The sequence below is a fragment of the Tachysurus fulvidraco genome, chromosome 1 (genome assembly GCF_022655615.1).
Source record: "Tachysurus fulvidraco isolate hzauxx_2018 chromosome 1, HZAU_PFXX_2.0, whole genome shotgun sequence".
In the NCBI taxonomy this organism is placed as follows: domain Eukaryota; kingdom Metazoa; phylum Chordata; class Actinopteri; order Siluriformes; family Bagridae; genus Tachysurus; species Tachysurus fulvidraco.
This window is the reverse complement of record NC_062518.1, coordinates 3,686,391-3,706,231: the sequence shown is the minus strand read 5'-3', so window position 1 is coordinate 3,706,231 and position 19,841 is coordinate 3,686,391. Positions and strand designations below refer to the sequence as shown.

The window sequence follows — 19,841 nt, the reverse complement described above, 5'->3', positions numbered from 1 at the left end:
CTGCTGTTGGGTGCTTAAGGAAAGCTCTTAACCCTTTCTCCACCAGGGGTGCTGTATCATGTCTGACCCTGTACTCTGACCCCAAACTCCAAATTTAGGGATATGTGACGAAAGAATTTCACTGTGCTGTAATGTAGATGTGACGAAATATTTGGAGCGTGTTAGGCTGAATTTTGAGAAGAGACGAAAAAATTTATATTGAAATTACGCACATTGGTATTCGGATATAACTATGGACGTACAAACTACGCATGACAAGCATAATGCGTAATGCATAATGCGTAATGGCAACTGGTGGGTTTGTATTTACGCGTTTCGTAAAATGGTCGTAATTACGACGTCAGGTGCCTTAAAGTCACTTTAGTTGGTCTGAGATGGAGATGAACCTTCTCTTAATTAACTACAAAAAATGCATCAAGGTCTTTTTAACTCTCCTTCTCTAGAAAATAAAGAACATTCATGTGCATTAGGTGTTTTTCACTTTTTGGCTTACGATAAATTTAGAACCCGGTCTAAATTTTAGCGTTTACGTGAGTCAACATTCAACTAGAGCAAATTTTTACCAGAACATACTTCACATCTGTTGATTCCACCATGTTTTCTTACTGAAACGCCTCCAATGTCTAATCTCTGAGCTCAAAGGAAATCCAGAGTTTCCCTACTTGTAATTAGGACTTTTTGTGGTGAGCTTCGTTTGTGTTCAACTTGTACATACGATCTTTCTGACATGACCTGACATTAACGCATCGTTACACGTTTGTTCTTGCACAGAATCAGGAGTGACGATTAACATAATGTCCAGCGTCACTGTCTCATGTGATCATTACGTTTCACTATGAAATCGATGCCTAGGGTTGTAAATACTCAAAAAAAAAAAAAAAACTTTGAATGTCAAATAGCAAATTAAAAGTGAACTTATTTGCCAATTCACTTTTCCTCAGCTGGCTTTTAACACGAGTTATCAAGCTAACACATGAATCCTTAACGAATGCTAGAATTATCTAGCTAGCCTGATGCTTGAAGGAACAAGAGCAAGCTAATTACCAGCTACAGAACACAGCTAACATTATTAAGTATTCAAGAACTTCTAAACATTTTGGACTATTAGGACACATTTAAACATTTCACTGTTAACTAAAAAACTATATTTTTAAAACGTTAATGTTACTAATGTCCCTAAAAAGCTTGCTGTAGGAATGTTATCATGTGATACAAACACATAATGTTTTACAGACCAAAAAGAAGTAATAAATTCGGATCAGATTAAATTTTTGCTTACAGTTTTCAAATATTGTTCTAATCTTGCTAATTCTTTGCTACGCTACACTACATGCTAGCTGTGGTCCTTGCTTTAGGGATGTCTAATTCCACACTTGAGCTTTTCTTCTTTACTCTTCGTTCACTTGGCTGTTCTTTATCCGCCTCGGGAATCTCTTTTCCCCATGAATACGTAAACAGCGTTTTCGAGATAAACACAGGTTTGGGTGTGACGCATTCACACACTCCAGCTAGAGCGTGCTAAAAAAGTGTGTGCAAGAAAAGGAGAAAGAGAACGCTGTCAACAGATGACTCTCTCACACTTCGTTGGCACTTTTTTCTTTTCTGTACGAGCTCCAAACGTCCGCCGTATCTCTTTGATGCCGGCCAGCTCCAGCTGAGAGATTGAAAAAACAAACACGCCCCAGTCATATCGAGTGATGTGGCAGCATCCGAGTCACGACCACAAAGAGACACACAGAGTGTGGAAAAAGATGTGTGTGTGTTGTGTGTGTGTGTGTGTGTGTGTGTGTGTGTGTGTGTGTGTGTGTGTGTGTGTGTGTGTGTGTGTGTGTGTGTGTGTGTGTGTGTGTGTGTTAGGGAACAGCAGTTCAGACCTCTTAATTAATGGAGAGCTTTCTCTGCCAGGCCAGGTACAGCATTTTAATGCCGCCTATCTCTCATTCTAAATCACTCGCCAAAAGGCACCTTGTGACACCACAAACTATTTTTTCCTCTTTTAGCTTTGGTCAAATGATGCATTTGAAAATTTCCCCATTAAAATTATAATAACTTTATGACAGGGTCATTAATTGCTTATACTGTTTTGTCATTTCTATTTGCTTGTAGTCACATGAAAGCAGTTTTTGGTTTGTTTGGCTTATCTTGATGTAATACTATTTTATTTCTAATTTCTATAATTAGCCTTTTTTTTGTGGAAGACAAAGAAGAATTTCATATTTTTTATACTTGAAGCTGTTTACAGCAGGGATTCGGCCATGTGATAAATATATTACATCACAATCATTGATGTAATAAATCCTACATGCCATGCACCATGTTATTTTACAGCATTATTTTGATTTAAAATTAAAAAAAATTGAGCTTGAGGAAACTGAATTTTGATCATTTCATATCAAAATGAAATGAACACAGAAACAGAAAATGAGATGGAAATCTGTAGAAATGTTACACTTTCAAAGAAAATTAATATAAACATCCAGTGAGATGCTTTCAAAGTTCAGTCACTTCATCAGAATTTAAAAATGAATGTAAAATAAAGTTAGATGTTTAAAAAAATGAAAAATAAAAAACCTTAATATCTCAATATCCATATCTCAATATCCATATCATATCGTAAGTTCATGGTCTAAATTTAATTTAATACTAGATAAAATCGCGTTTGTGTACAAACTTTGGTTTCAATCCAGATTCTGGTGGAAATCTTCCTCTTTTACATCTGTGTGTCAGTTTATAATCAGTGTGTTAATTGCATCTCCTTGAGATTCTTTAAATTCTGGGCGTGAAGCGCATTGAAACACATTTCTGTACACATGTGTAGAAGGAACACACTGATGAAAGAGCCAACACCTTATTGCCTCCATCATTATTTACACAATACAAAGACTTAAAGCCGCCTCCCCAAATCACACAACGTTCAAACGCAACGTATTAAACCCCTTCCACATTTTCCTCTCTTTTTGTGTGTTTGTAAGTGTGATCCAACTGTTTGTAATTCTCTCCGCAGCGCAGCTCTTTAGCGGAAGCTACGTGTTGAATGTGGAGACAGCAAAAAAAAAAAAAAAAAAGCTCTTTATAAGGGAACAGACAGAGAGAGAGAGAGAGAGAGAGAGAGAGAGAGAGAGAGAGAGAGAGAGAGAGAGAGAGAGAGAGAGAGAGAGAGAGAGAGAGAGAGAGAGAGAGAGAGGTGATCTATAGTGTCCATGGGTATTGCTTATGCTATTCAATTATGCGCTCAAACGCCCCTTGGTACTTTTTTTTGTTGTTTGGTGGAACGATCAATTATCGGACGGTTGGTGATAATAGTGAATGATGGGCGTGCGCGCTCCCGCGCTGGTATAGATGGGTAATTGACCTGGCGGGAACGCGCATCCATAGTTACTACCCTGTCACTTTGATTACGACCTGTGACTAAGAAATACATCATATTTATTCAAAGACATTTAAAATGCGCATTTGCAATCAAATGAATAATTTTATAAAATAAATATACACAATTTACCTAAATATATGAAATATCTATCTGCCTATGTTTATCTATCTATCTATCTATCTATCTATCTATCTATCTATCTATCTATCTATCTATCTATCTATCTATCTATCTATCTATCTATCTATCTATCTCTTCAAAGATAGGCGACACGAGATGAAAGTTGAAAGCCAGTGTTTTGTTTTTATTCACCACCCTCCCTCACCCTCCTCTCCCCAACACACCCACACCCACACACACACACACACACACAGACACACACGCATGCACGCACGCACGCACACACACCTGCAACTCAGACCCAGACTGGGTTCCACTTTTCTGTTCACAAGCTCGGGAATTTCATTGAGAATGTCTTGCGCTCGGTGGAGCGGCGAGTCGGAGGGTTTTCCAGAGCGCAGCATCGGAGAGATGTGTGAGAGCTGTGTGTGCTCATCTCCACACTCATCCTTGTGAGAGCAAACAAAATAATAGGTTTTATAGACGTTTTATAGACAAAATATACGTTTTATAGACAAAACTTGATTAAAAGCGTGACACACTTTCAGCATATTATAAAATACTGAAAACATGATAATACGCGCAGGTTGTTTTATTCTAATAATAATAATTACTATTATTATTTAATTATTGCAAGGATTCCAGCCATGTTACAGATAAATATGAGTGAATGAGTGTTGTTCATTTCTAATTTAATGATCTAATCTAATTTAATTCTTATTATATAAATATATAAATATATATATATATATATATATATATATATATATATATATATATATATATATGATGAGTGGATGAGTGTTGTGTGTGTGTATGTAAATTGTATATATATATATATATATATATATATATATATATATATATATATATATATATATATATATATATATATATATACAATTTACATACACACACACAACACTCATCCACTCATATATATAAAATATGAAAACAACCTATGAAAACAACATGAAGCAACCTAATCAAGTGGCGTGTTAAGGATAAGTAGGATATTGATTTCTGCTCTGTGCGTCAGCTCCAAACAAAAAGTCCGTCTGTTTCTGCAGCTTCTCCCCCTGTGTCTTTATTCCTCTTTTTCTTTCATTAATAAGTAAAAAAAGAGACGCCCTCAGTACAGAGAGCTGACTCTGTGGAAGACCTGATCCATCTCGCCCCGCAGCACCTCGTTAAATATTCAGAGAAAAATAATGGCATCCGAGGCATCACCTATAGTAACATTATTATCTTCATTTCTCAAAATCAGCCGGACTGATGGCTTCGTTTGTCTTGTCCTGGACATAAATCACCCGCTGTACAGCCAAATCTCATTCTTAAAACTCTTCCCGCATTTAATGCAATCAATCCTGTGTCTCAGACTATTAATGCTGTTAATATCTATTTTTATATTATTATTATTATTATTATTATTATTATTATTATTATTATTATTATTATTATTATTATTATTATTATTTCCTGCAGCTTCTCCTCTCCTCTTAAACAGTATATAAGATGCGTCCCGATATTTCAAATAAACAATTATTTTTATTTACATAAATAACGTGGCTGTGAATCCCTGTGATTTTAATTTGTCATAAACGCGGTAATTTACACGTTTAAAATAAACACGTTTTAAATCAACAAAAACGGACTGACAAAAAAAATCTAAATAAATATTTTTATTTGTTTAAATAAACTATCCAAATCTGCAGCACGTCTATGTAGATTAAAATATTTCTTCTTGTCTTAAAAAAAAATAAATAAGAAGAAGAATTAATTAAAATAGGCTTTTTTGATATCATGACGTATTTCTATTGGGAACGATAAAGGAGGACAATTAATAAGTCGATATTTCTATACTCGACTTTATTCAGCACTGAATCCGTTTCACCTCCTGTCTCTGCTTTGTGACTCTCTGTGAGACATTAAATAAGAGTCTCGCTGTTGCATCAGAGACTCTCCGGCACAGGTTGAAAGAAAACAAACCGAAGGAAAAAAACGCTTTCTGATATCATTTTGCCCTAGATGGCACGCATTCAAACAGTTGTGGAGAAGTGCGAAAGCGCAAGGTACAGACGCGAGTCACTGTGTCTGTGTGTGTGTGTGTGTGTGTGTGTGTGTGTGTGTGTGTGTGTGTGTGTGTGTGTGTGTGTGTGTGTGTGTGTGTGTGAGAGAGAGAGAGAGAGAGAGAGAGAGAGAGAGAGAGAGAGAGAGAGAGAGAGAGAGAGAGAGAGAAAGAGCTGCGTATGATGGAGCACAGCACTGACCAATCAGATAGCAGATGGGCCGGGCTCATGATTTCTCACAGTCCCAACAAGGGCCCTTAAAGTTTGTTTGTTGGCTGAACGCGACGCGTGATGAAAACGCGTTACTCATCCCCGCTCGACGATAATCGAACCGGTCTGATTTGAGGATATTCGACACGATCTCTGGACTCCCGACGCCGTGACGCACGCAAACCCATTTACCGACCTACTGTTTTTTCTCGTTACTTACTCTCTCTCTCTCTCTCTCTCTCTCTCTCTCTCTCTCTCTCTCTCTCTCTCTCTCTCTCTCACACACACACACACACACACAGACACACGCGCGCGCGCGCACACATACTCACTCACTCCTCGTCTTGAGGATCAAGCGAGTTTAGGTACAAGCGGCGAGTTCATGCACCAGGACTGTATGTTGATTTAGAAAAGAGGAGAAAACGTGAGAAATTGAAGCAAAAAACAAGAAATCAAAGGAAAGGAAAGAAAGAAAAAAAGGATCGCCGATGTTTTGTTGCTGGTTTGCTTTCTTATTACGGTACACTTGAACTGAACTGAAACTTGAACGCGTGCGTTAAACCCAGCGCCAGAAGAGACAACTTGCTTGCTACACATGGGCCAGAAATTGACATTCCTGCAGTGTTGAGATAAAGCTTTTAACGTGTTCTCCAGCTGGTTACTTTTTTTAAAAAAGGGGTTAAACTGCGTCTGAAGAGAGTTTGGGGCAAAAAAAAGAAAGAGAGAGAAAAAAATCCAGCCTTTCTTCCACACTCGAATCGACTCATTGGGTGGGAGCAGCCGGAGAGACAAGAGTCCCCAGCAAATCAGCGGCTAATTGATTAAAGAGACTTCATTTGAATAGGGGGAGGCTGGCGAGGTGCCAATCGCCTTTCAAACACACCCATCCCTCCCCCTCACCCCCATCTCTCTCTCTTTCTCTCTCTCCTTCTCTCTCTCCCCCTTGCTTTCGCCGTATGATTAATTGTGAGGCATTATTGATAATCATAACGGGACACATGCGCGCTGGATGGGCTCCGTGTCCGTGATTTCTGGGAAGTTTTTTGGAGCGATTGTTTTTTGAGTGGCCCATGCGTGAGACAGCATGTCGCGGAGGAAGCAAGCGAAGCCGCAGCATTTTCAGTCCGAGCCGCAGCCGGCAGTGAGCGAGCGTGATGGTGAGTCCCGGAGACGCCAAGCTTTCCAAGCTCTCCAAACTACTAACTAATTCTTAATTTTTCACTTTCTTTCTTTTTCTTTCTGCTTTTCTTCTTCCTCCTCCGCAGTCTGAGCAGCCCTTTCTATCTCATCTTTATACAAATCGATCACAGTAGAAATAGATAGAAAAGAGGAAGCGTTCGGAACTATCTAAAAACTGCTTTATTATATATTCGTTAAGCACAGAAGACCTCTATCTTCCACTTCTGCACAGAAGACCTCTATCAGTGTAATCTAGACCTGATTTGTAAAAACTCTCTAAAAGTTTAAACCAAGCTTCTTAATAAACACTCAAAAACACGCAAAAAAAAGTTTTCTGTTTGATTTATTTTCTACTTCTAAGGTTTTTACCCAATGTTAGATATTTGGAATCACAACTGCACCCGTGTTATGTAATTATAACTGAATATTCTGTGATTTAGAGAGAGAGAGAGAGAAAATGGGAAAAAAATACAAGCATTAACTTTTCAGTCTTTACTATCTCGTTTTTCTAGAATAAACAATTGACTAAGTCTATGTTTTATTTATTTATTGTCATCTTTACGCACCGGTTAGAGATCCATTTGCCGTCTTGTTACGACCCACAGACGTTTGGAGTCTTTCCCCCCCTCTCCCATCCTCCGTTAGACGCGTACAAAATGCACCCAGCACTACGGAAACTCACACACGCTTCTTTTTTTTCTTTTCTTTTCTTTTCTTTTTTTAACGACTTGACTTTAGGCCTAATTTTGTCACAAACTTACTCGTGAGTCACGTATTTATTAGTTTCATTCCTCGTGGTGTGTTTTGCACTCGGTCCAAAATGCAAAGCAAACGATTTAGCCTTTTTCATGATCACTATTTTGATCTATTTGAAATGGAGAAAATGTAAAAAAGTGTATTTTTAATCAGATTGTTTAGATTTGTCCACGCAAAACCGTTCAACTTGATTTTTGACATCATATCCAAAACATATGAAGTCATAATTATTTTGATTTTGTTGTGAAATACGAGATATTTTACACGTTAAAATATCAGTGATGGACTGAATATTACTCTTTTTAGGGCGTAAAATCGTTGCAATTTTGTCTTTATATCGCATAATGTAGAGCGTCTGGAAAAGAAAAAAGAAAAAAAAAGAAAATAAAAAACAAAAACAAAAACAAAAGCGCACAAAAATGCCAGGTTCATATAAAGTCTTGCTGTGTTCACTGTTTTCGACAACACTTAAAAAAACGCGCTTTTGCGTAGTTTAATGTGCGTAAAGTTGCGTACAGTTAGGGTTAAAGCTTGTATATGTATTTGCTGAAACTGCTGGTCAGAACTAACCTAACAACATGAGACTAAAATGTAATACACACATAAATACTACCTTTAATGAATGTAAAATACCATTTTGTTACTATTATTATTATTATTATTATTATTATTATTATTATTATTATTATTATTATTATTATTATTTTGTAATGAGGCAGGAGGTTGGGTCTTTGCCCCCTTTTCTTGTAAAGATGATAATAATTAGACGTTCTTGTCTTTAGGATAATCTTAAGTTATTTTAAACTGCGCACTTCAAAGCATGCAAGAGGCTCATTTGATGTCTAAAACAGCGTTTAGCGCGCATTAACATTTCTTCCATAAAGTGGCCTATTTATGGCTTAAAAGTGTTATCTGGAGGAATAGGTCCATCTCTGTCCACTTTTCGGCGTTTGATATCACTTTTCGTTTTCCTGATTTTGAAAGGAGGCTTTGATGCGATAAGGGTTTTAGTTTCTAGTATCGAAGCTCGAGTAATTTTCTACGCAATTGGGTTTTTTTTTTAATTCGATTTTCCCTATTGCTTCCAAATGGTACATATGGTGACATGCCAAAAAAAGAGAGAGAAGTTTTCCTACAGGCTGTGAGCAACTTGAAAAGCTTTTCCTTTGGACGTTGTCCACCTAATACTCGTCAGATGATTTCCTGATATCTGCGACATGTCAATTTTTGGGACTTCAAAATAATACAACTACGCAGAAAGAAGTGATGCAACACTTGCACTGTTTTCACCACCTAACTTTGGTTTTTCTCCTATACAGTTTACGTTATCTTCGTAAGCTGCAGTGATAAAGGACAGATAAGAAAGGCGATTTGCACACAGACTGTTATGACACTAGTTGATTCTTTCTTTTTTCCCCGAAATGAAAAGCATCATTTTTCCATCGTTTAGCGCATAATTTATTCCTTTACTTTTTAAACTAAGTTTTCAAATTTGACGGAGCTCGTGCGCACGCACACACACATACACACACATGCACGCGCGCACTCACACACACATATACACACACACAGACCGCTTTTATATTAAAATGTTCTGTTTTTTAACTAATTCGACTTTGCAGGATGTAAAAGCGCAAAGGGCATTATTATTATTATTATTATTATTATTATTATTATTATTATTATTATCATTATTATTATTATTGTCACGAGTCCAAGAAAACAGCACACAAATCTGACAAATAAATACATTTAAAACGCATCTTAAGACCACTGGGGATTTGCATGCGAAGATGAGTCAAAGCTGTAGTTTGCCCAGAATTTCGAAAAATAACAAGAGCAGAATTGTGCTCCTTAAATTAAATAAGGAAATGAATGGCAACTTTTGTTATTCTGCGTCAGATGACCGAGCAGAGCGTTTTGCAAGTGAAAATGCAAAACCTGTTGGCTTCTTTGCACAAGATGCACCTAATTTTGCTTTACTTATGCCCACTTAGAAACTTCTTTCCATTCCAATTATGTAAAACACGCTTTGATGAACTTTGGGTGGAAAATGGAGGCCTGGGTGTTGTCAAACCCAGTCATGATGGAGGCAACTGAGAGCGGTATGGCGAAGAAGTGGAAGGAAGGCACGTTGTCTGTCCCTGTTGGCCCATCACCGAGGGTGGGATGTGAAGCTGTTTTAACCTTTGCCAGCCTCCCTCTGTGATGAGGTGAGGAGAGATCAGGTCACAGCGTGTCCTCATGTACTGCATCACTGACCCCTAGAGAGCCTGCTTAAAGAGAGCATAGCAGGAACTGCTGCTTTACTGGGAGGGGGGTATGAATGTCGCTGTTTTCCCTTTTCACCCCAGCAAACATACTTCCCACCCAAAGAGAGTTTTAGATACTGCAACGGCTCACCCGGGTTTATACCACGACACAGAGAAACAAATAGCAGCGAATATGCAGGGATTTGGTTGCTTGTTCTTTTTTCAGCCATTATTTCTGTAGGAGAAGTTTTGGAAGTGGCCTTGAGGGCCTGGCTTTGCTTTGTTAAGTCCCCTCTCACACCCCTCCTGTTTTAAAGCATGTCCCTGATGCACAGGCCAAGCAAAGCTGACCATAGGGAAGAGCTTTACCCCATCTAGTGTTCATAGAGACATTTCCTAAAGGCTGAAAAAGAGAGAGGGGGCATGGGAGGGATGGGAGAAGGGTGGGAAGGACAGAGGCAGAGAGAAATGAAGAGGTGAACAGAAAGTCGCTCTTCGAAAGTAGTCTGACGCGGGGAGAAGAGCAAAACAACGTAGGCAATGCTGCATTTTCTTACTTCTTATTCACTGATTTTTTTTATTTTTATTATTATTATTATTATTATTATTATTATTATTATTATTATTATTATTTCAAAAGCACTATTTCTGCTTGTCAGGTATTTCCCGATTGTCTTGGTTTGCTCAGAGCATGTGCTTGATGGATTTCGGTAGCATGTTGAGAACCCAAATCCACAGCTCTGTGAAGTTGGGATCTCATTAGAACTAGTGCTTCATTTCGGCTTGAAACACTAATCCTCCACTCAACTCCCATCTCGAACCTGCCACAAGCATTTTTTTTTAATTTGTTTGTTTGTTTGTTTCTTGTATCTCTTTGCTTCTGCAAAGCATGCATGGTGAAGTCTTTCTACTTCTTCTTATTTCTTCTAGATCAGTATAACGTAATCAGTATATTCAGTGATATAATTATATTTTAGCGAATTAAATTATTCCGATTATTCTATTTGCAAATTTGTGCAAGGAGTTTTATAGAAGTCATGGCAACAGATTTGTTTAGAAATCTCTGTAAATGCCGAACACTTTGTAAAGTCTGGTGATGTCGTAGGCAATTTTTAGCAATAGAAATGAATAAATTATTTATTTATTTTCCCGCTGTTTCCAAAAGCCTAAAGTTTTATCCACACTAATGCTGGTATATATAAATCTTTTTTTTTTTCTTTTTCTGAGAAATATATATCAACTGTTTCATCAATGATCAACGTCTTTTTAAAATCTTAAAATATAAGGATGCGTTTTAGGTCCTAGACAAATATTATATATCACAAAATTCAAAATAGTTGTTCGATATTTTTGTTTAAATGCATTTTATTTACTAAATGATCGTTGCAACTTGTTGCATATATTATGCCTTCGAAGTAAAACCAAAATAAGAAAAGCAGCATATTTATTTAAATGATTAATGTAATTTTTATAACTTTATACATCGCTCACTATTCCTAATCGGCATGTAGGTGCTTTTGAGTCTTGCACTTAAAGTAATGCACACAGATTAACTGAAAAGCTTTACCATAAACCATTTGCTGTTCCTGGTTAATCTCCTCCCCTCCCCCCTAGACTAAATTAAACCCTATTTTTTTCTCCTCATTAGCCACACCTAAACCTTTTCTGTTATAATATTAAAAACTTTTCATCATAAAGTTGACTTTTCCCGTCTGGTGGGCACGGAGGTGGTGTGAGGCACGGCTTTGGTGTCATGGCAACTTTAGCATTATCTGATGTTCCAGCACAGAGAAACACTGAGGGAGGATAATCCGTGAATTAAAGAGGATCTGTTCTAGAAACTGCCGTGATGAGCGGGCTAGACCCTCGCCCCCTCGGTCCTGCTCCGACGCTCCCATGCTGAGGAACAATGGGGAGCCGTCCTGTCTCCCGGCAGGGCCGGGACACACTTCTGCAGGGGTTTCATTTGCAAATGAATCCCCACACTGATGAAAATGTAGAGGGCAAAGCCTCACAATGAAAGGGATTCATAGAAAATTGCAATTTGTAAATCAACTTGTATGTAAAACAGCAAGATTTTTGAAGGATACAAAGAACGGGTCTGGTGAGAAAAAGAGAGAGAGAGGGAGAAAGATGGAAGTCTGAAGAGAGGCCATAGTTTCTAAGGGGGTGAGCGAGAGCCAGAAAAGTATTCCAGTGTTTTGTCTTATAAAAATGTTTGTCTTATTTTAAAAATAGACAAAACCTGCTTCTCATCACAAACACACACACACACACACACACACACACACACACACACACACACACATATATATATATATATATATATACAGTATATATGTATATAATATTATTTTGATTATTTTTAATATTACATTTTTCAAATTGCAATTTCACTAAAATTTTGTATCTTCCTTTATTTATTTATTTATTTTATTCCTTAAATATTCACTAAATTGTCTACATTTATAACCATTTTAATAAACACAAAAGATTGTGTCAAACATCTGCACAGCTACACAATCGCAATCTGAACCTAAAACACTATACACCATGCACTTGAAATTATTTTATTAAATGAAATCATTTATATTTTTGTTCTAAATTTATTATACCGAATTTGATTTCTAAAAAACAAGTGAAAGTGTGAGTCTTTAAAGGACGAAGCATTTATTTTTGTAACTTTTCACATTTTAGCTTATGGTAGCGGCTGCAGCAGCAAGTACAACGAGGTGATAGCGAATGCCGATGTATTCGCTTGTGCCTGTCAGGCCCTGATTGCAGGCTGCCTGGATACAAATTAGTTTAGTGACAGGGATAACCTGTCCAAGATGCACAGGGCCGGTTGAAAATGAGCAAAGTTGACAGCAAATTGAAAGTCTAATAAGTCCTTCAAATGGTTGATTTGCACCTAGTGGACATGTAAGCTTTGAAGGGTATGAAATATTGGAAATCAATGTCTCTCTATGAAATTTCATTAGGCCCCAATGTCCTTAGTTCATAGTATTTTATGTTTTGATGGATTGTCTGAAGCAAATGATTACCTTAGTTGGTAGGATTGAGGGAATTCAGCTACAATTCACATCATTTAGCGCTCATTTTTCAGCATTATTTTTATTTTATAAGTATTATTAATCTCACTTATTCATTTGTCATGTTCCACATAGCTCATCTGTGGAGTAGTCGTTTTTTTTTGTTGGTCAAATCAAATGTGCTTGTGCTTTATTGTTCCTCTGGTATTTTTTTTTTAAACGTATAAACAGGATAAATGTTAAACTGATTAACAGAAGATTAACAACAAAAGAATTGAAGAGATAAAGCTGCTTCTTCAGCTGCAAAACATTTCTAATCACTAATCCCCTTGTTCTCACTCTCTTTCTCTCTCTCCCTCTCTGTGTCCTCCCTCTCTCTTTTCTTTTCAGGGGACACAGAGCCCAGGCTGGATGACCCCCCTTGCATAGATTCGGGTGCCCATGTCTGTGGCAGATGCTGTGCAGAGTTCTTTGAACTGTCGGATCTTGAACAACACCAGAAGAATTGCACTAAGAATCAATTAGTTCTGATAGTGAATGAGAATCCTGTGTCTCCTTCCGGAACTTTTTCTCCAGGCTCTTCTCCCCATAATCCTGACGAGCAGGTGAATGACACGACTAATAACGCAGATCAAGTGGAGTGTGCTGACCTTTCAGACCATAACTCACTGGATAAAGAAGAAGCTATGGATTTGGATGTGTCTGCAATCTCTGTTAGCCATGACGATGGAAATGGACACATGGAGGAAAGCAGCCCCATCGACTGCAGCAGCGAAGGAAGCCAAGGTGGTAGGGGTAGTACTGGATCCAACCTGGGCAGCTCTGCTATCTCAGCCTCACTACCTCAGCTTAATAATCTGACAGAACTTGGAAACTTCTCTGTGATGAACAGCAACGTTATCATTGAAAATCTCCAGAGCACCAAAGTGGCAGTAGCCCAGTTCTCTCAGGAGACAAGATCAGCAGGGGGCCAGCGGATTGCTGTGCCTGCTCTCATGGAGCAACTTCTGGCCCTGCAACAACAGCAGATTCACCAGTTGCAGCTAATAGAGCAGATTCGTCATCAAATTCTATTGCTGGCATCCCAATCTCCTGAGCTACAGGTGCCACCCAATTCCTCCCCGGGGACGCTGGCTTCATCCACTAACCCACTAACCACACTCAGTTCTCATCTGTCCCAGCAGCTAGCAGCTGCAGCAGGGCTAGCACAGAGTCTAGCCAGCCAGTCTGCTAGCATTAGTAGTCTGAAGCAGATAGCTAGTGCAGCACAGCTACCTCAAAGCAACTCTGGAATGGGAGAGTCATCGCAGAGTCTGGGAGCACTAGGGACAGCTGTGGTAAATACACAAACATCAGACAAAAGGGTTGGATATGCTGGAAGTATTCATTCCCAGCTAGGAACCCCCTCACTGGTAAAGTCATCTACACCATCCTTTGGGATTGGAAGTCTGCTGAATCCTGTGGCAAACTCACTTCTACCTCAGCCCCCACCAGGAAATCCAATGTTCTCCAGTGCTCTTCCTAGTGTTGGAACCACAGTGGAGGATCTCAATTCACTCGCAGCATTAGCACAACAAAGGAAAAACAAGCAACCCAGTGTATCTTCCTTTGAACCTAAGAGCAGCTCAGAGGAAGCGTTCTTCAAACATAAGTGCAGGTTTTGTGCCAAGGTGTTTGGGAGTGACAGTGCCTTGCAGATCCACTTACGTTCGCATACAGGAGAGAGGCCATACAAATGCAACATCTGTGGCAACCGCTTTTCGACCCGTGGCAATTTGAAGGTACACTTTCAACGTCATAAAGAGAAGTATCCTCATATCCAGATGAACCCGTACCCAGTACCAGAGCATTTGGACAATATTCCAACCAGCACTGGAATTCCATATGGCATGTCAATGGCACCAGAGAAGCCAGCAACTAGTTGGCTAGATAGTAAGCCTGTTTTATCTACTCTGAGCTCATCAGTTGGCATGTTGCTCCCACCCACTATACCAAGCTTACCCCCATTCATCAAGAAGGAGGAAAATCATTCTGTGGCCATTACAAGCCCTTCTCATTCAGCTAAGACTGACTCAGGTCCAGCAGAACCTTCCACAAAGAGCAGTGATGGTGTGTCAGAAGAAGGGGATGTTGCAACCTTGCCTACCTCAAATGGGAAAACTGAAGAAAGTAGCCAGCCTCCTAGCTTCACAACAAACACAATTTCTGTGGGAGAGAGCAAGATAGAGTACACTACTTCTAACAGCCCTCCTATGTCTACCAACCCACTGGTGCCCCTGATGTCAGAACAGTTTAAGGCAAAGTTCCCTTTTGGAGGACTGCTTGATCCATTGCAAGGTTCAGAAACTTCAAAACTGCAGCAATTAGTAGAAAACATTGACAGGAAAGTGACAGATCCCAATGAGTGTGTCATCTGCCATCGAGTTCTTAGCTGTCAGAGTGCACTGAAAATGCATTATCGCACTCATACTGGAGAACGGCCCTTTAAGTGCAAAATCTGTGGCCGTGCCTTTACCACAAAGGGCAACCTGAAGACCCACTACAGCGTACACCGTGCCATGCCACCTCTGAGGGTGCAGCACTCTTGTCCCATTTGCCAGAAGAAGTTCACTAATGCTGTTGTCTTGCAGCAGCACATCCGCATGCACATGGGTGGGCAGATTCCCAACACCCCTTTCCATGACAGCTACCCAGAGTCTATGGGCTCTGATGCTGGCTCATTTGAAGAGAGAAACTTTGACGACTTAGACAATTTCTCAGATGACAATATGGAGGGAATTGAAGACGGTCCAGATAGCAGTGTTCCAGACACACCCAAATCAGTTGATGCATCCCAAGACAGCCTGTGTTCTTCACCTATGCCACAGGAGCAAACAGGTCTTGACCAGCAGGATAAGAACTCACCCCCAGGTCTGATAGAAGATTCACAGTTTAACAGAGCTAAAACAACATATGGCTCAATTGAAGGTGATCACTTCACTAATGATTCCTCATCACCAGGAGGCGATGTGGAGAGCCAAAGTGCAGGAAGTCCAGCTGTCTCTGAATCTACCTCCTCCATGCAAGCTCCATCACCTTCTAGTGGGTTTCCCCATCAACGCAAATCCCCCAGTCTGGACGATCGTCAGCAGAGGGCACTATCACTGGAGCACATAAGTGCAGGACTCATGCAAACCCATTCCTCAGGTCTAGGGGCTCTTGACCTAACTTCCATGAACCCTTCTAAAGACCCTCTTGGCATGCTCTTCTCGTTTCGTGACCGAGGCACTTCTAAGAACACATCATGTGACATTTGTGGAAAGACATTTGCCTGTCAGAGTGCCTTGGACATCCATTATCGAAGCCATACCAAAGAAAGACCTTTCATTTGCACAGCCTGCAACCGGGGCTTCTCCACCAAGGGTAACCTAAAGCAACACATGCTGACCCACCAAATGAGAGATTTGCCCTCCCAGCTGTTTGAGCCCAGCACCAGCTTGGCATCTAGCCCTACTCCATCAATGCTTTCTGTTGGATCTTTGCCCTCCTTGATTAAGGCTGAAAATGGTTTCCTTCATGCTCCTCAACCTGAGAGCAAAGATCTTCCCTCAAGCATGGTGACCTCTTCCGCTTCTACATCTCCAGTGCTTTCAGCTGCACCTCCAAGACGGACACCCAAGCAGCACCACTGCAACACATGTGGGAAAATGTTCTCCTCTTCTAGTGCTCTACAGATCCATGAAAGGACCCACACTGGGGAGAAACCCTTTGCTTGCACCATCTGTGGACGTGCATTCACCACTAAAGGAAATCTCAAGGTAATTACATCTTTAGTTACTTATATAAATAAAAAAATATATATAGTGCTTTGCTGGACCTTTTGTGCATTTAGTCTGTTAGAAACATTTGGCATCTTTTTAGAAAAAAAAAATGTGCTTGGGTTTATTTTTGGATGGGTAATGGTTCTACATTAAGCTCATTAAGGCACCGTCATTGTGCACTAATGAAAAAGGTAGAGAGAAAGAACACCTCGGCTGTGCAGAAATAAAGGTGTACAAGTGGAAAGGTTGAGTCACCCATTAATATGAATATTGGGCAGAAACCTGAGAGTGTGACTGATGGAGCACAGCCAGGAACGCTTCACTTAACAGGCTTTAACTACAGTTACCAGCAGCAACCATCCTGAGCTGCTGCACGCTCAGTATTTTTCCAGAATTTATCTTGTGAAAAACGTGAGATTCCCTTTGATCATGAAGAGAAAGGGCCCCCACTCACAGATAAACAGGAACTCGAGGGGGGGGGGGTTTATGTGGGCATGTGTGATCGCACCAGTCGCCTGTAAAGAATCGAGGAAACCTGACACACCGGCAGCTTAATTTTCAGGAAGCAATGTAAATGCCTAACTAGATACGAATTCCCCCTCCTAATAAATCAGTAATTATGGTGTATTCATTAAGAGAAGTTAAAGGACCTGAAGGTGCATTTCACAGTGTACTTCATTAGCAAAGGCCTTACATCAAATATTTATGTACTTGTCTTTCAAAGGCAATTTTCTACGCCCAGTTTTAAAGAGTGAATCGTGCTAAAGCCACCGCTAATTTCCCACCATAGATCAATATGGGAAACGAATTGCAAATTTGAGGTGTGTACTTTAATTTTTCAAATTCTTCGTGTTTGACACAGGCTCAGAAGAATGAAGCAAAAAATAGCATTGCTGTGGAAAAAAAAAATTCAAATCGGTATCATGTGTTTGTTAAGCATGCTGTACGTAGGACCTGAAAAGTATCAGCTCAGGTTATTATACATCGTGTATCAGGTTTAAATCAGAAGCTTGTAGAGCAAATCAGAGGTTATATGCCATATTTAGTAGTGGCCAGTGCGATAGGAGACGACGTTGCAACTTATTTAAGACGTTACTTGTTCTGAAGAGGCTTGGTCTGCCTCTAGAGTAATGTAGTGTTTATACCTCAGCGACTGCTTTCTGAGAGTCTAAACACTAGCAAATTACTTATATTTTATTTTTCCATTGCATCATTGCACAAACTCATTTTTTATGTGAGGACAAATCTGTAAACATTACTGACCATTTTCTTTTTTCTATTGGTGTGTGTGTGTGTGTGTGTGTGTATTTAGGTGCATATGGGTACTCACATGTGGAACAGTGCCCCAGCGAGACGAGGACGAAGGCTCTCTGTAGATGGCCCTATGGCCTTCCTGGGAACAAACCCAGTCAAGTTTCCTGAGCTCTTTCAGAAAGACTTATCCAGCAGGGTAGGCAATGGAGACCCTGCTAGCTTCTGGAACCAGTACGCAGCCGCCTTCTCTAACGGCTTGGCGATGAAGACTAACGAGATATCTGTGATCCAGAACGGAGGCTTGCCACCATCGCTGTCTGGAAGCGTGGGTAACGGGGGCAGTTCTCCAATCGGCGGCCTGACAGGCAGCATGGACAAGCTGCATAACTCAGAAACTAATGCGGCGCTAGCTGGCCTGGAGAAAATGGCCAGCACGGAAAACAGCACTCACTTCCGCTTCACTCGTTTTATGGAGGACAACAAGGAGATTGTCACTAACTAAAGGACAAGCAGTGCTTCTATGGTACAAGCTGATACACACGAACACGAACACAAACACTTGCAAGACATGTACTCGCACATGCACAACAGGAGAACAAGTGCAAGAAAATGATTGAGACTTTAGTTACAGAAGAGAACTTGCTTTTTGTACAATGTACAACATGTTAATGTTTTACAAAGCTTATTTATTAGTGATTATAACCTTGCTCGAAAATCGAAGTGGAAACATTAACAATTACTTAAGTTTTTTTTTTTTGTTCTGTTTTACCACCAGAACGGAGCTGTGTGATTGTGTAAAAGTGTGCTTTTGAAACTTTTAGCATTTCTGGATAGATAACCTTTTACGTTAGTATTAAATTATTTCTATCTGTAGTATGTATAACAAAACTGTTCATGTTTGTGATGCATTAGAGCTTGAATACGCAAAAACAAAAGACTGTAAATAATGTACACTGATCTGTGCTAGATGGTTTACCAGCTGTGTATTAACTTCTCCCTCGTTAAAAAATAGCCTATGATATTTTTTTTTCCCATCAGGCAGAGGACACAAGAGATAGGTCTATTATAAAAACATTTATTTAAGTAAAAACGAAGCAAGCTTTACTACATCTCAGCTGTTTTTAGAAATTAATCCTTGTTTTCGGTGTTTATTGTGTTGTGGTTTTTCACTTTCTCACAATCTTTGTTTAGTTTTTTTTTTTTTCCCCTTTATTTCTCGTTGCTATACACTACAAAGCTTTCACTAGCTTAATTGTTACAGGAGCAAACACAAAGGAAGGTCTACATATAAGGTTTATACCTGAGAAAGAAATGAAATGCATTCTGTCCGTTCTGTACCTGTTGAAGTAAACATGAGCTGGTTTTCCACGTCTTCATCTGCCCTTAAGCGCAAACGGCTTGCTGTGTTCCATGTGTACATATATGTCTGATGAGGAACAGAAAAAAAAAACTTTCTCAACAACTACAACAATAACATCCGCTCGGCCGGGTGGCAATGCATAGTGTTTTTTATAAATATAAAGATGTATATTAGGTTTGAAAACCGTTGGACTGTTACATGCACTTTCTTGGAAAGGTGGAAAATCTTTCAAGGGTCCAGTTTCTCTATAGTTTAATACCTGCTAACTAACTATGGTACTGTTTTTCCTTATTCTAATAATCAAATACATCTGAGTTTGTTTTCTTTTTCCTTTATTCAAAGGAACAATGTGTGAGCGCTTCTTTTTCTTCTTCTCATCCTACTCCTTCTTCTTCTTTTTAATGAACAACTAATTCGTTTCTTAGATTGATTATTAGAC

General features: G+C 39.4%; 1 protein-coding gene across 1 annotated transcript; it reads left to right on the top strand.

The window, feature by feature from the left end:
- The first annotated feature begins 5,824 nt into the window (after positions 1–5,824).
- On the top strand, positions 5,825–19,436 carry sall1a (spalt-like transcription factor 1a). Its single transcript, XM_027155679.2, has 3 exons — positions 5,825–6,926; positions 13,379–16,785; positions 18,101–19,436. Exons 1-3 carry the CDS (start codon positions 6,854–6,856, stop codon positions 18,542–18,544), a joined length of 3,924 nt encoding a protein of 1,307 aa, XP_027011480.1. The 5' UTR covers positions 5,825–6,853; the 3' UTR covers positions 18,545–19,436.
- The last annotated feature ends 405 nt before the right edge of the window (positions 19,437–19,841 follow it).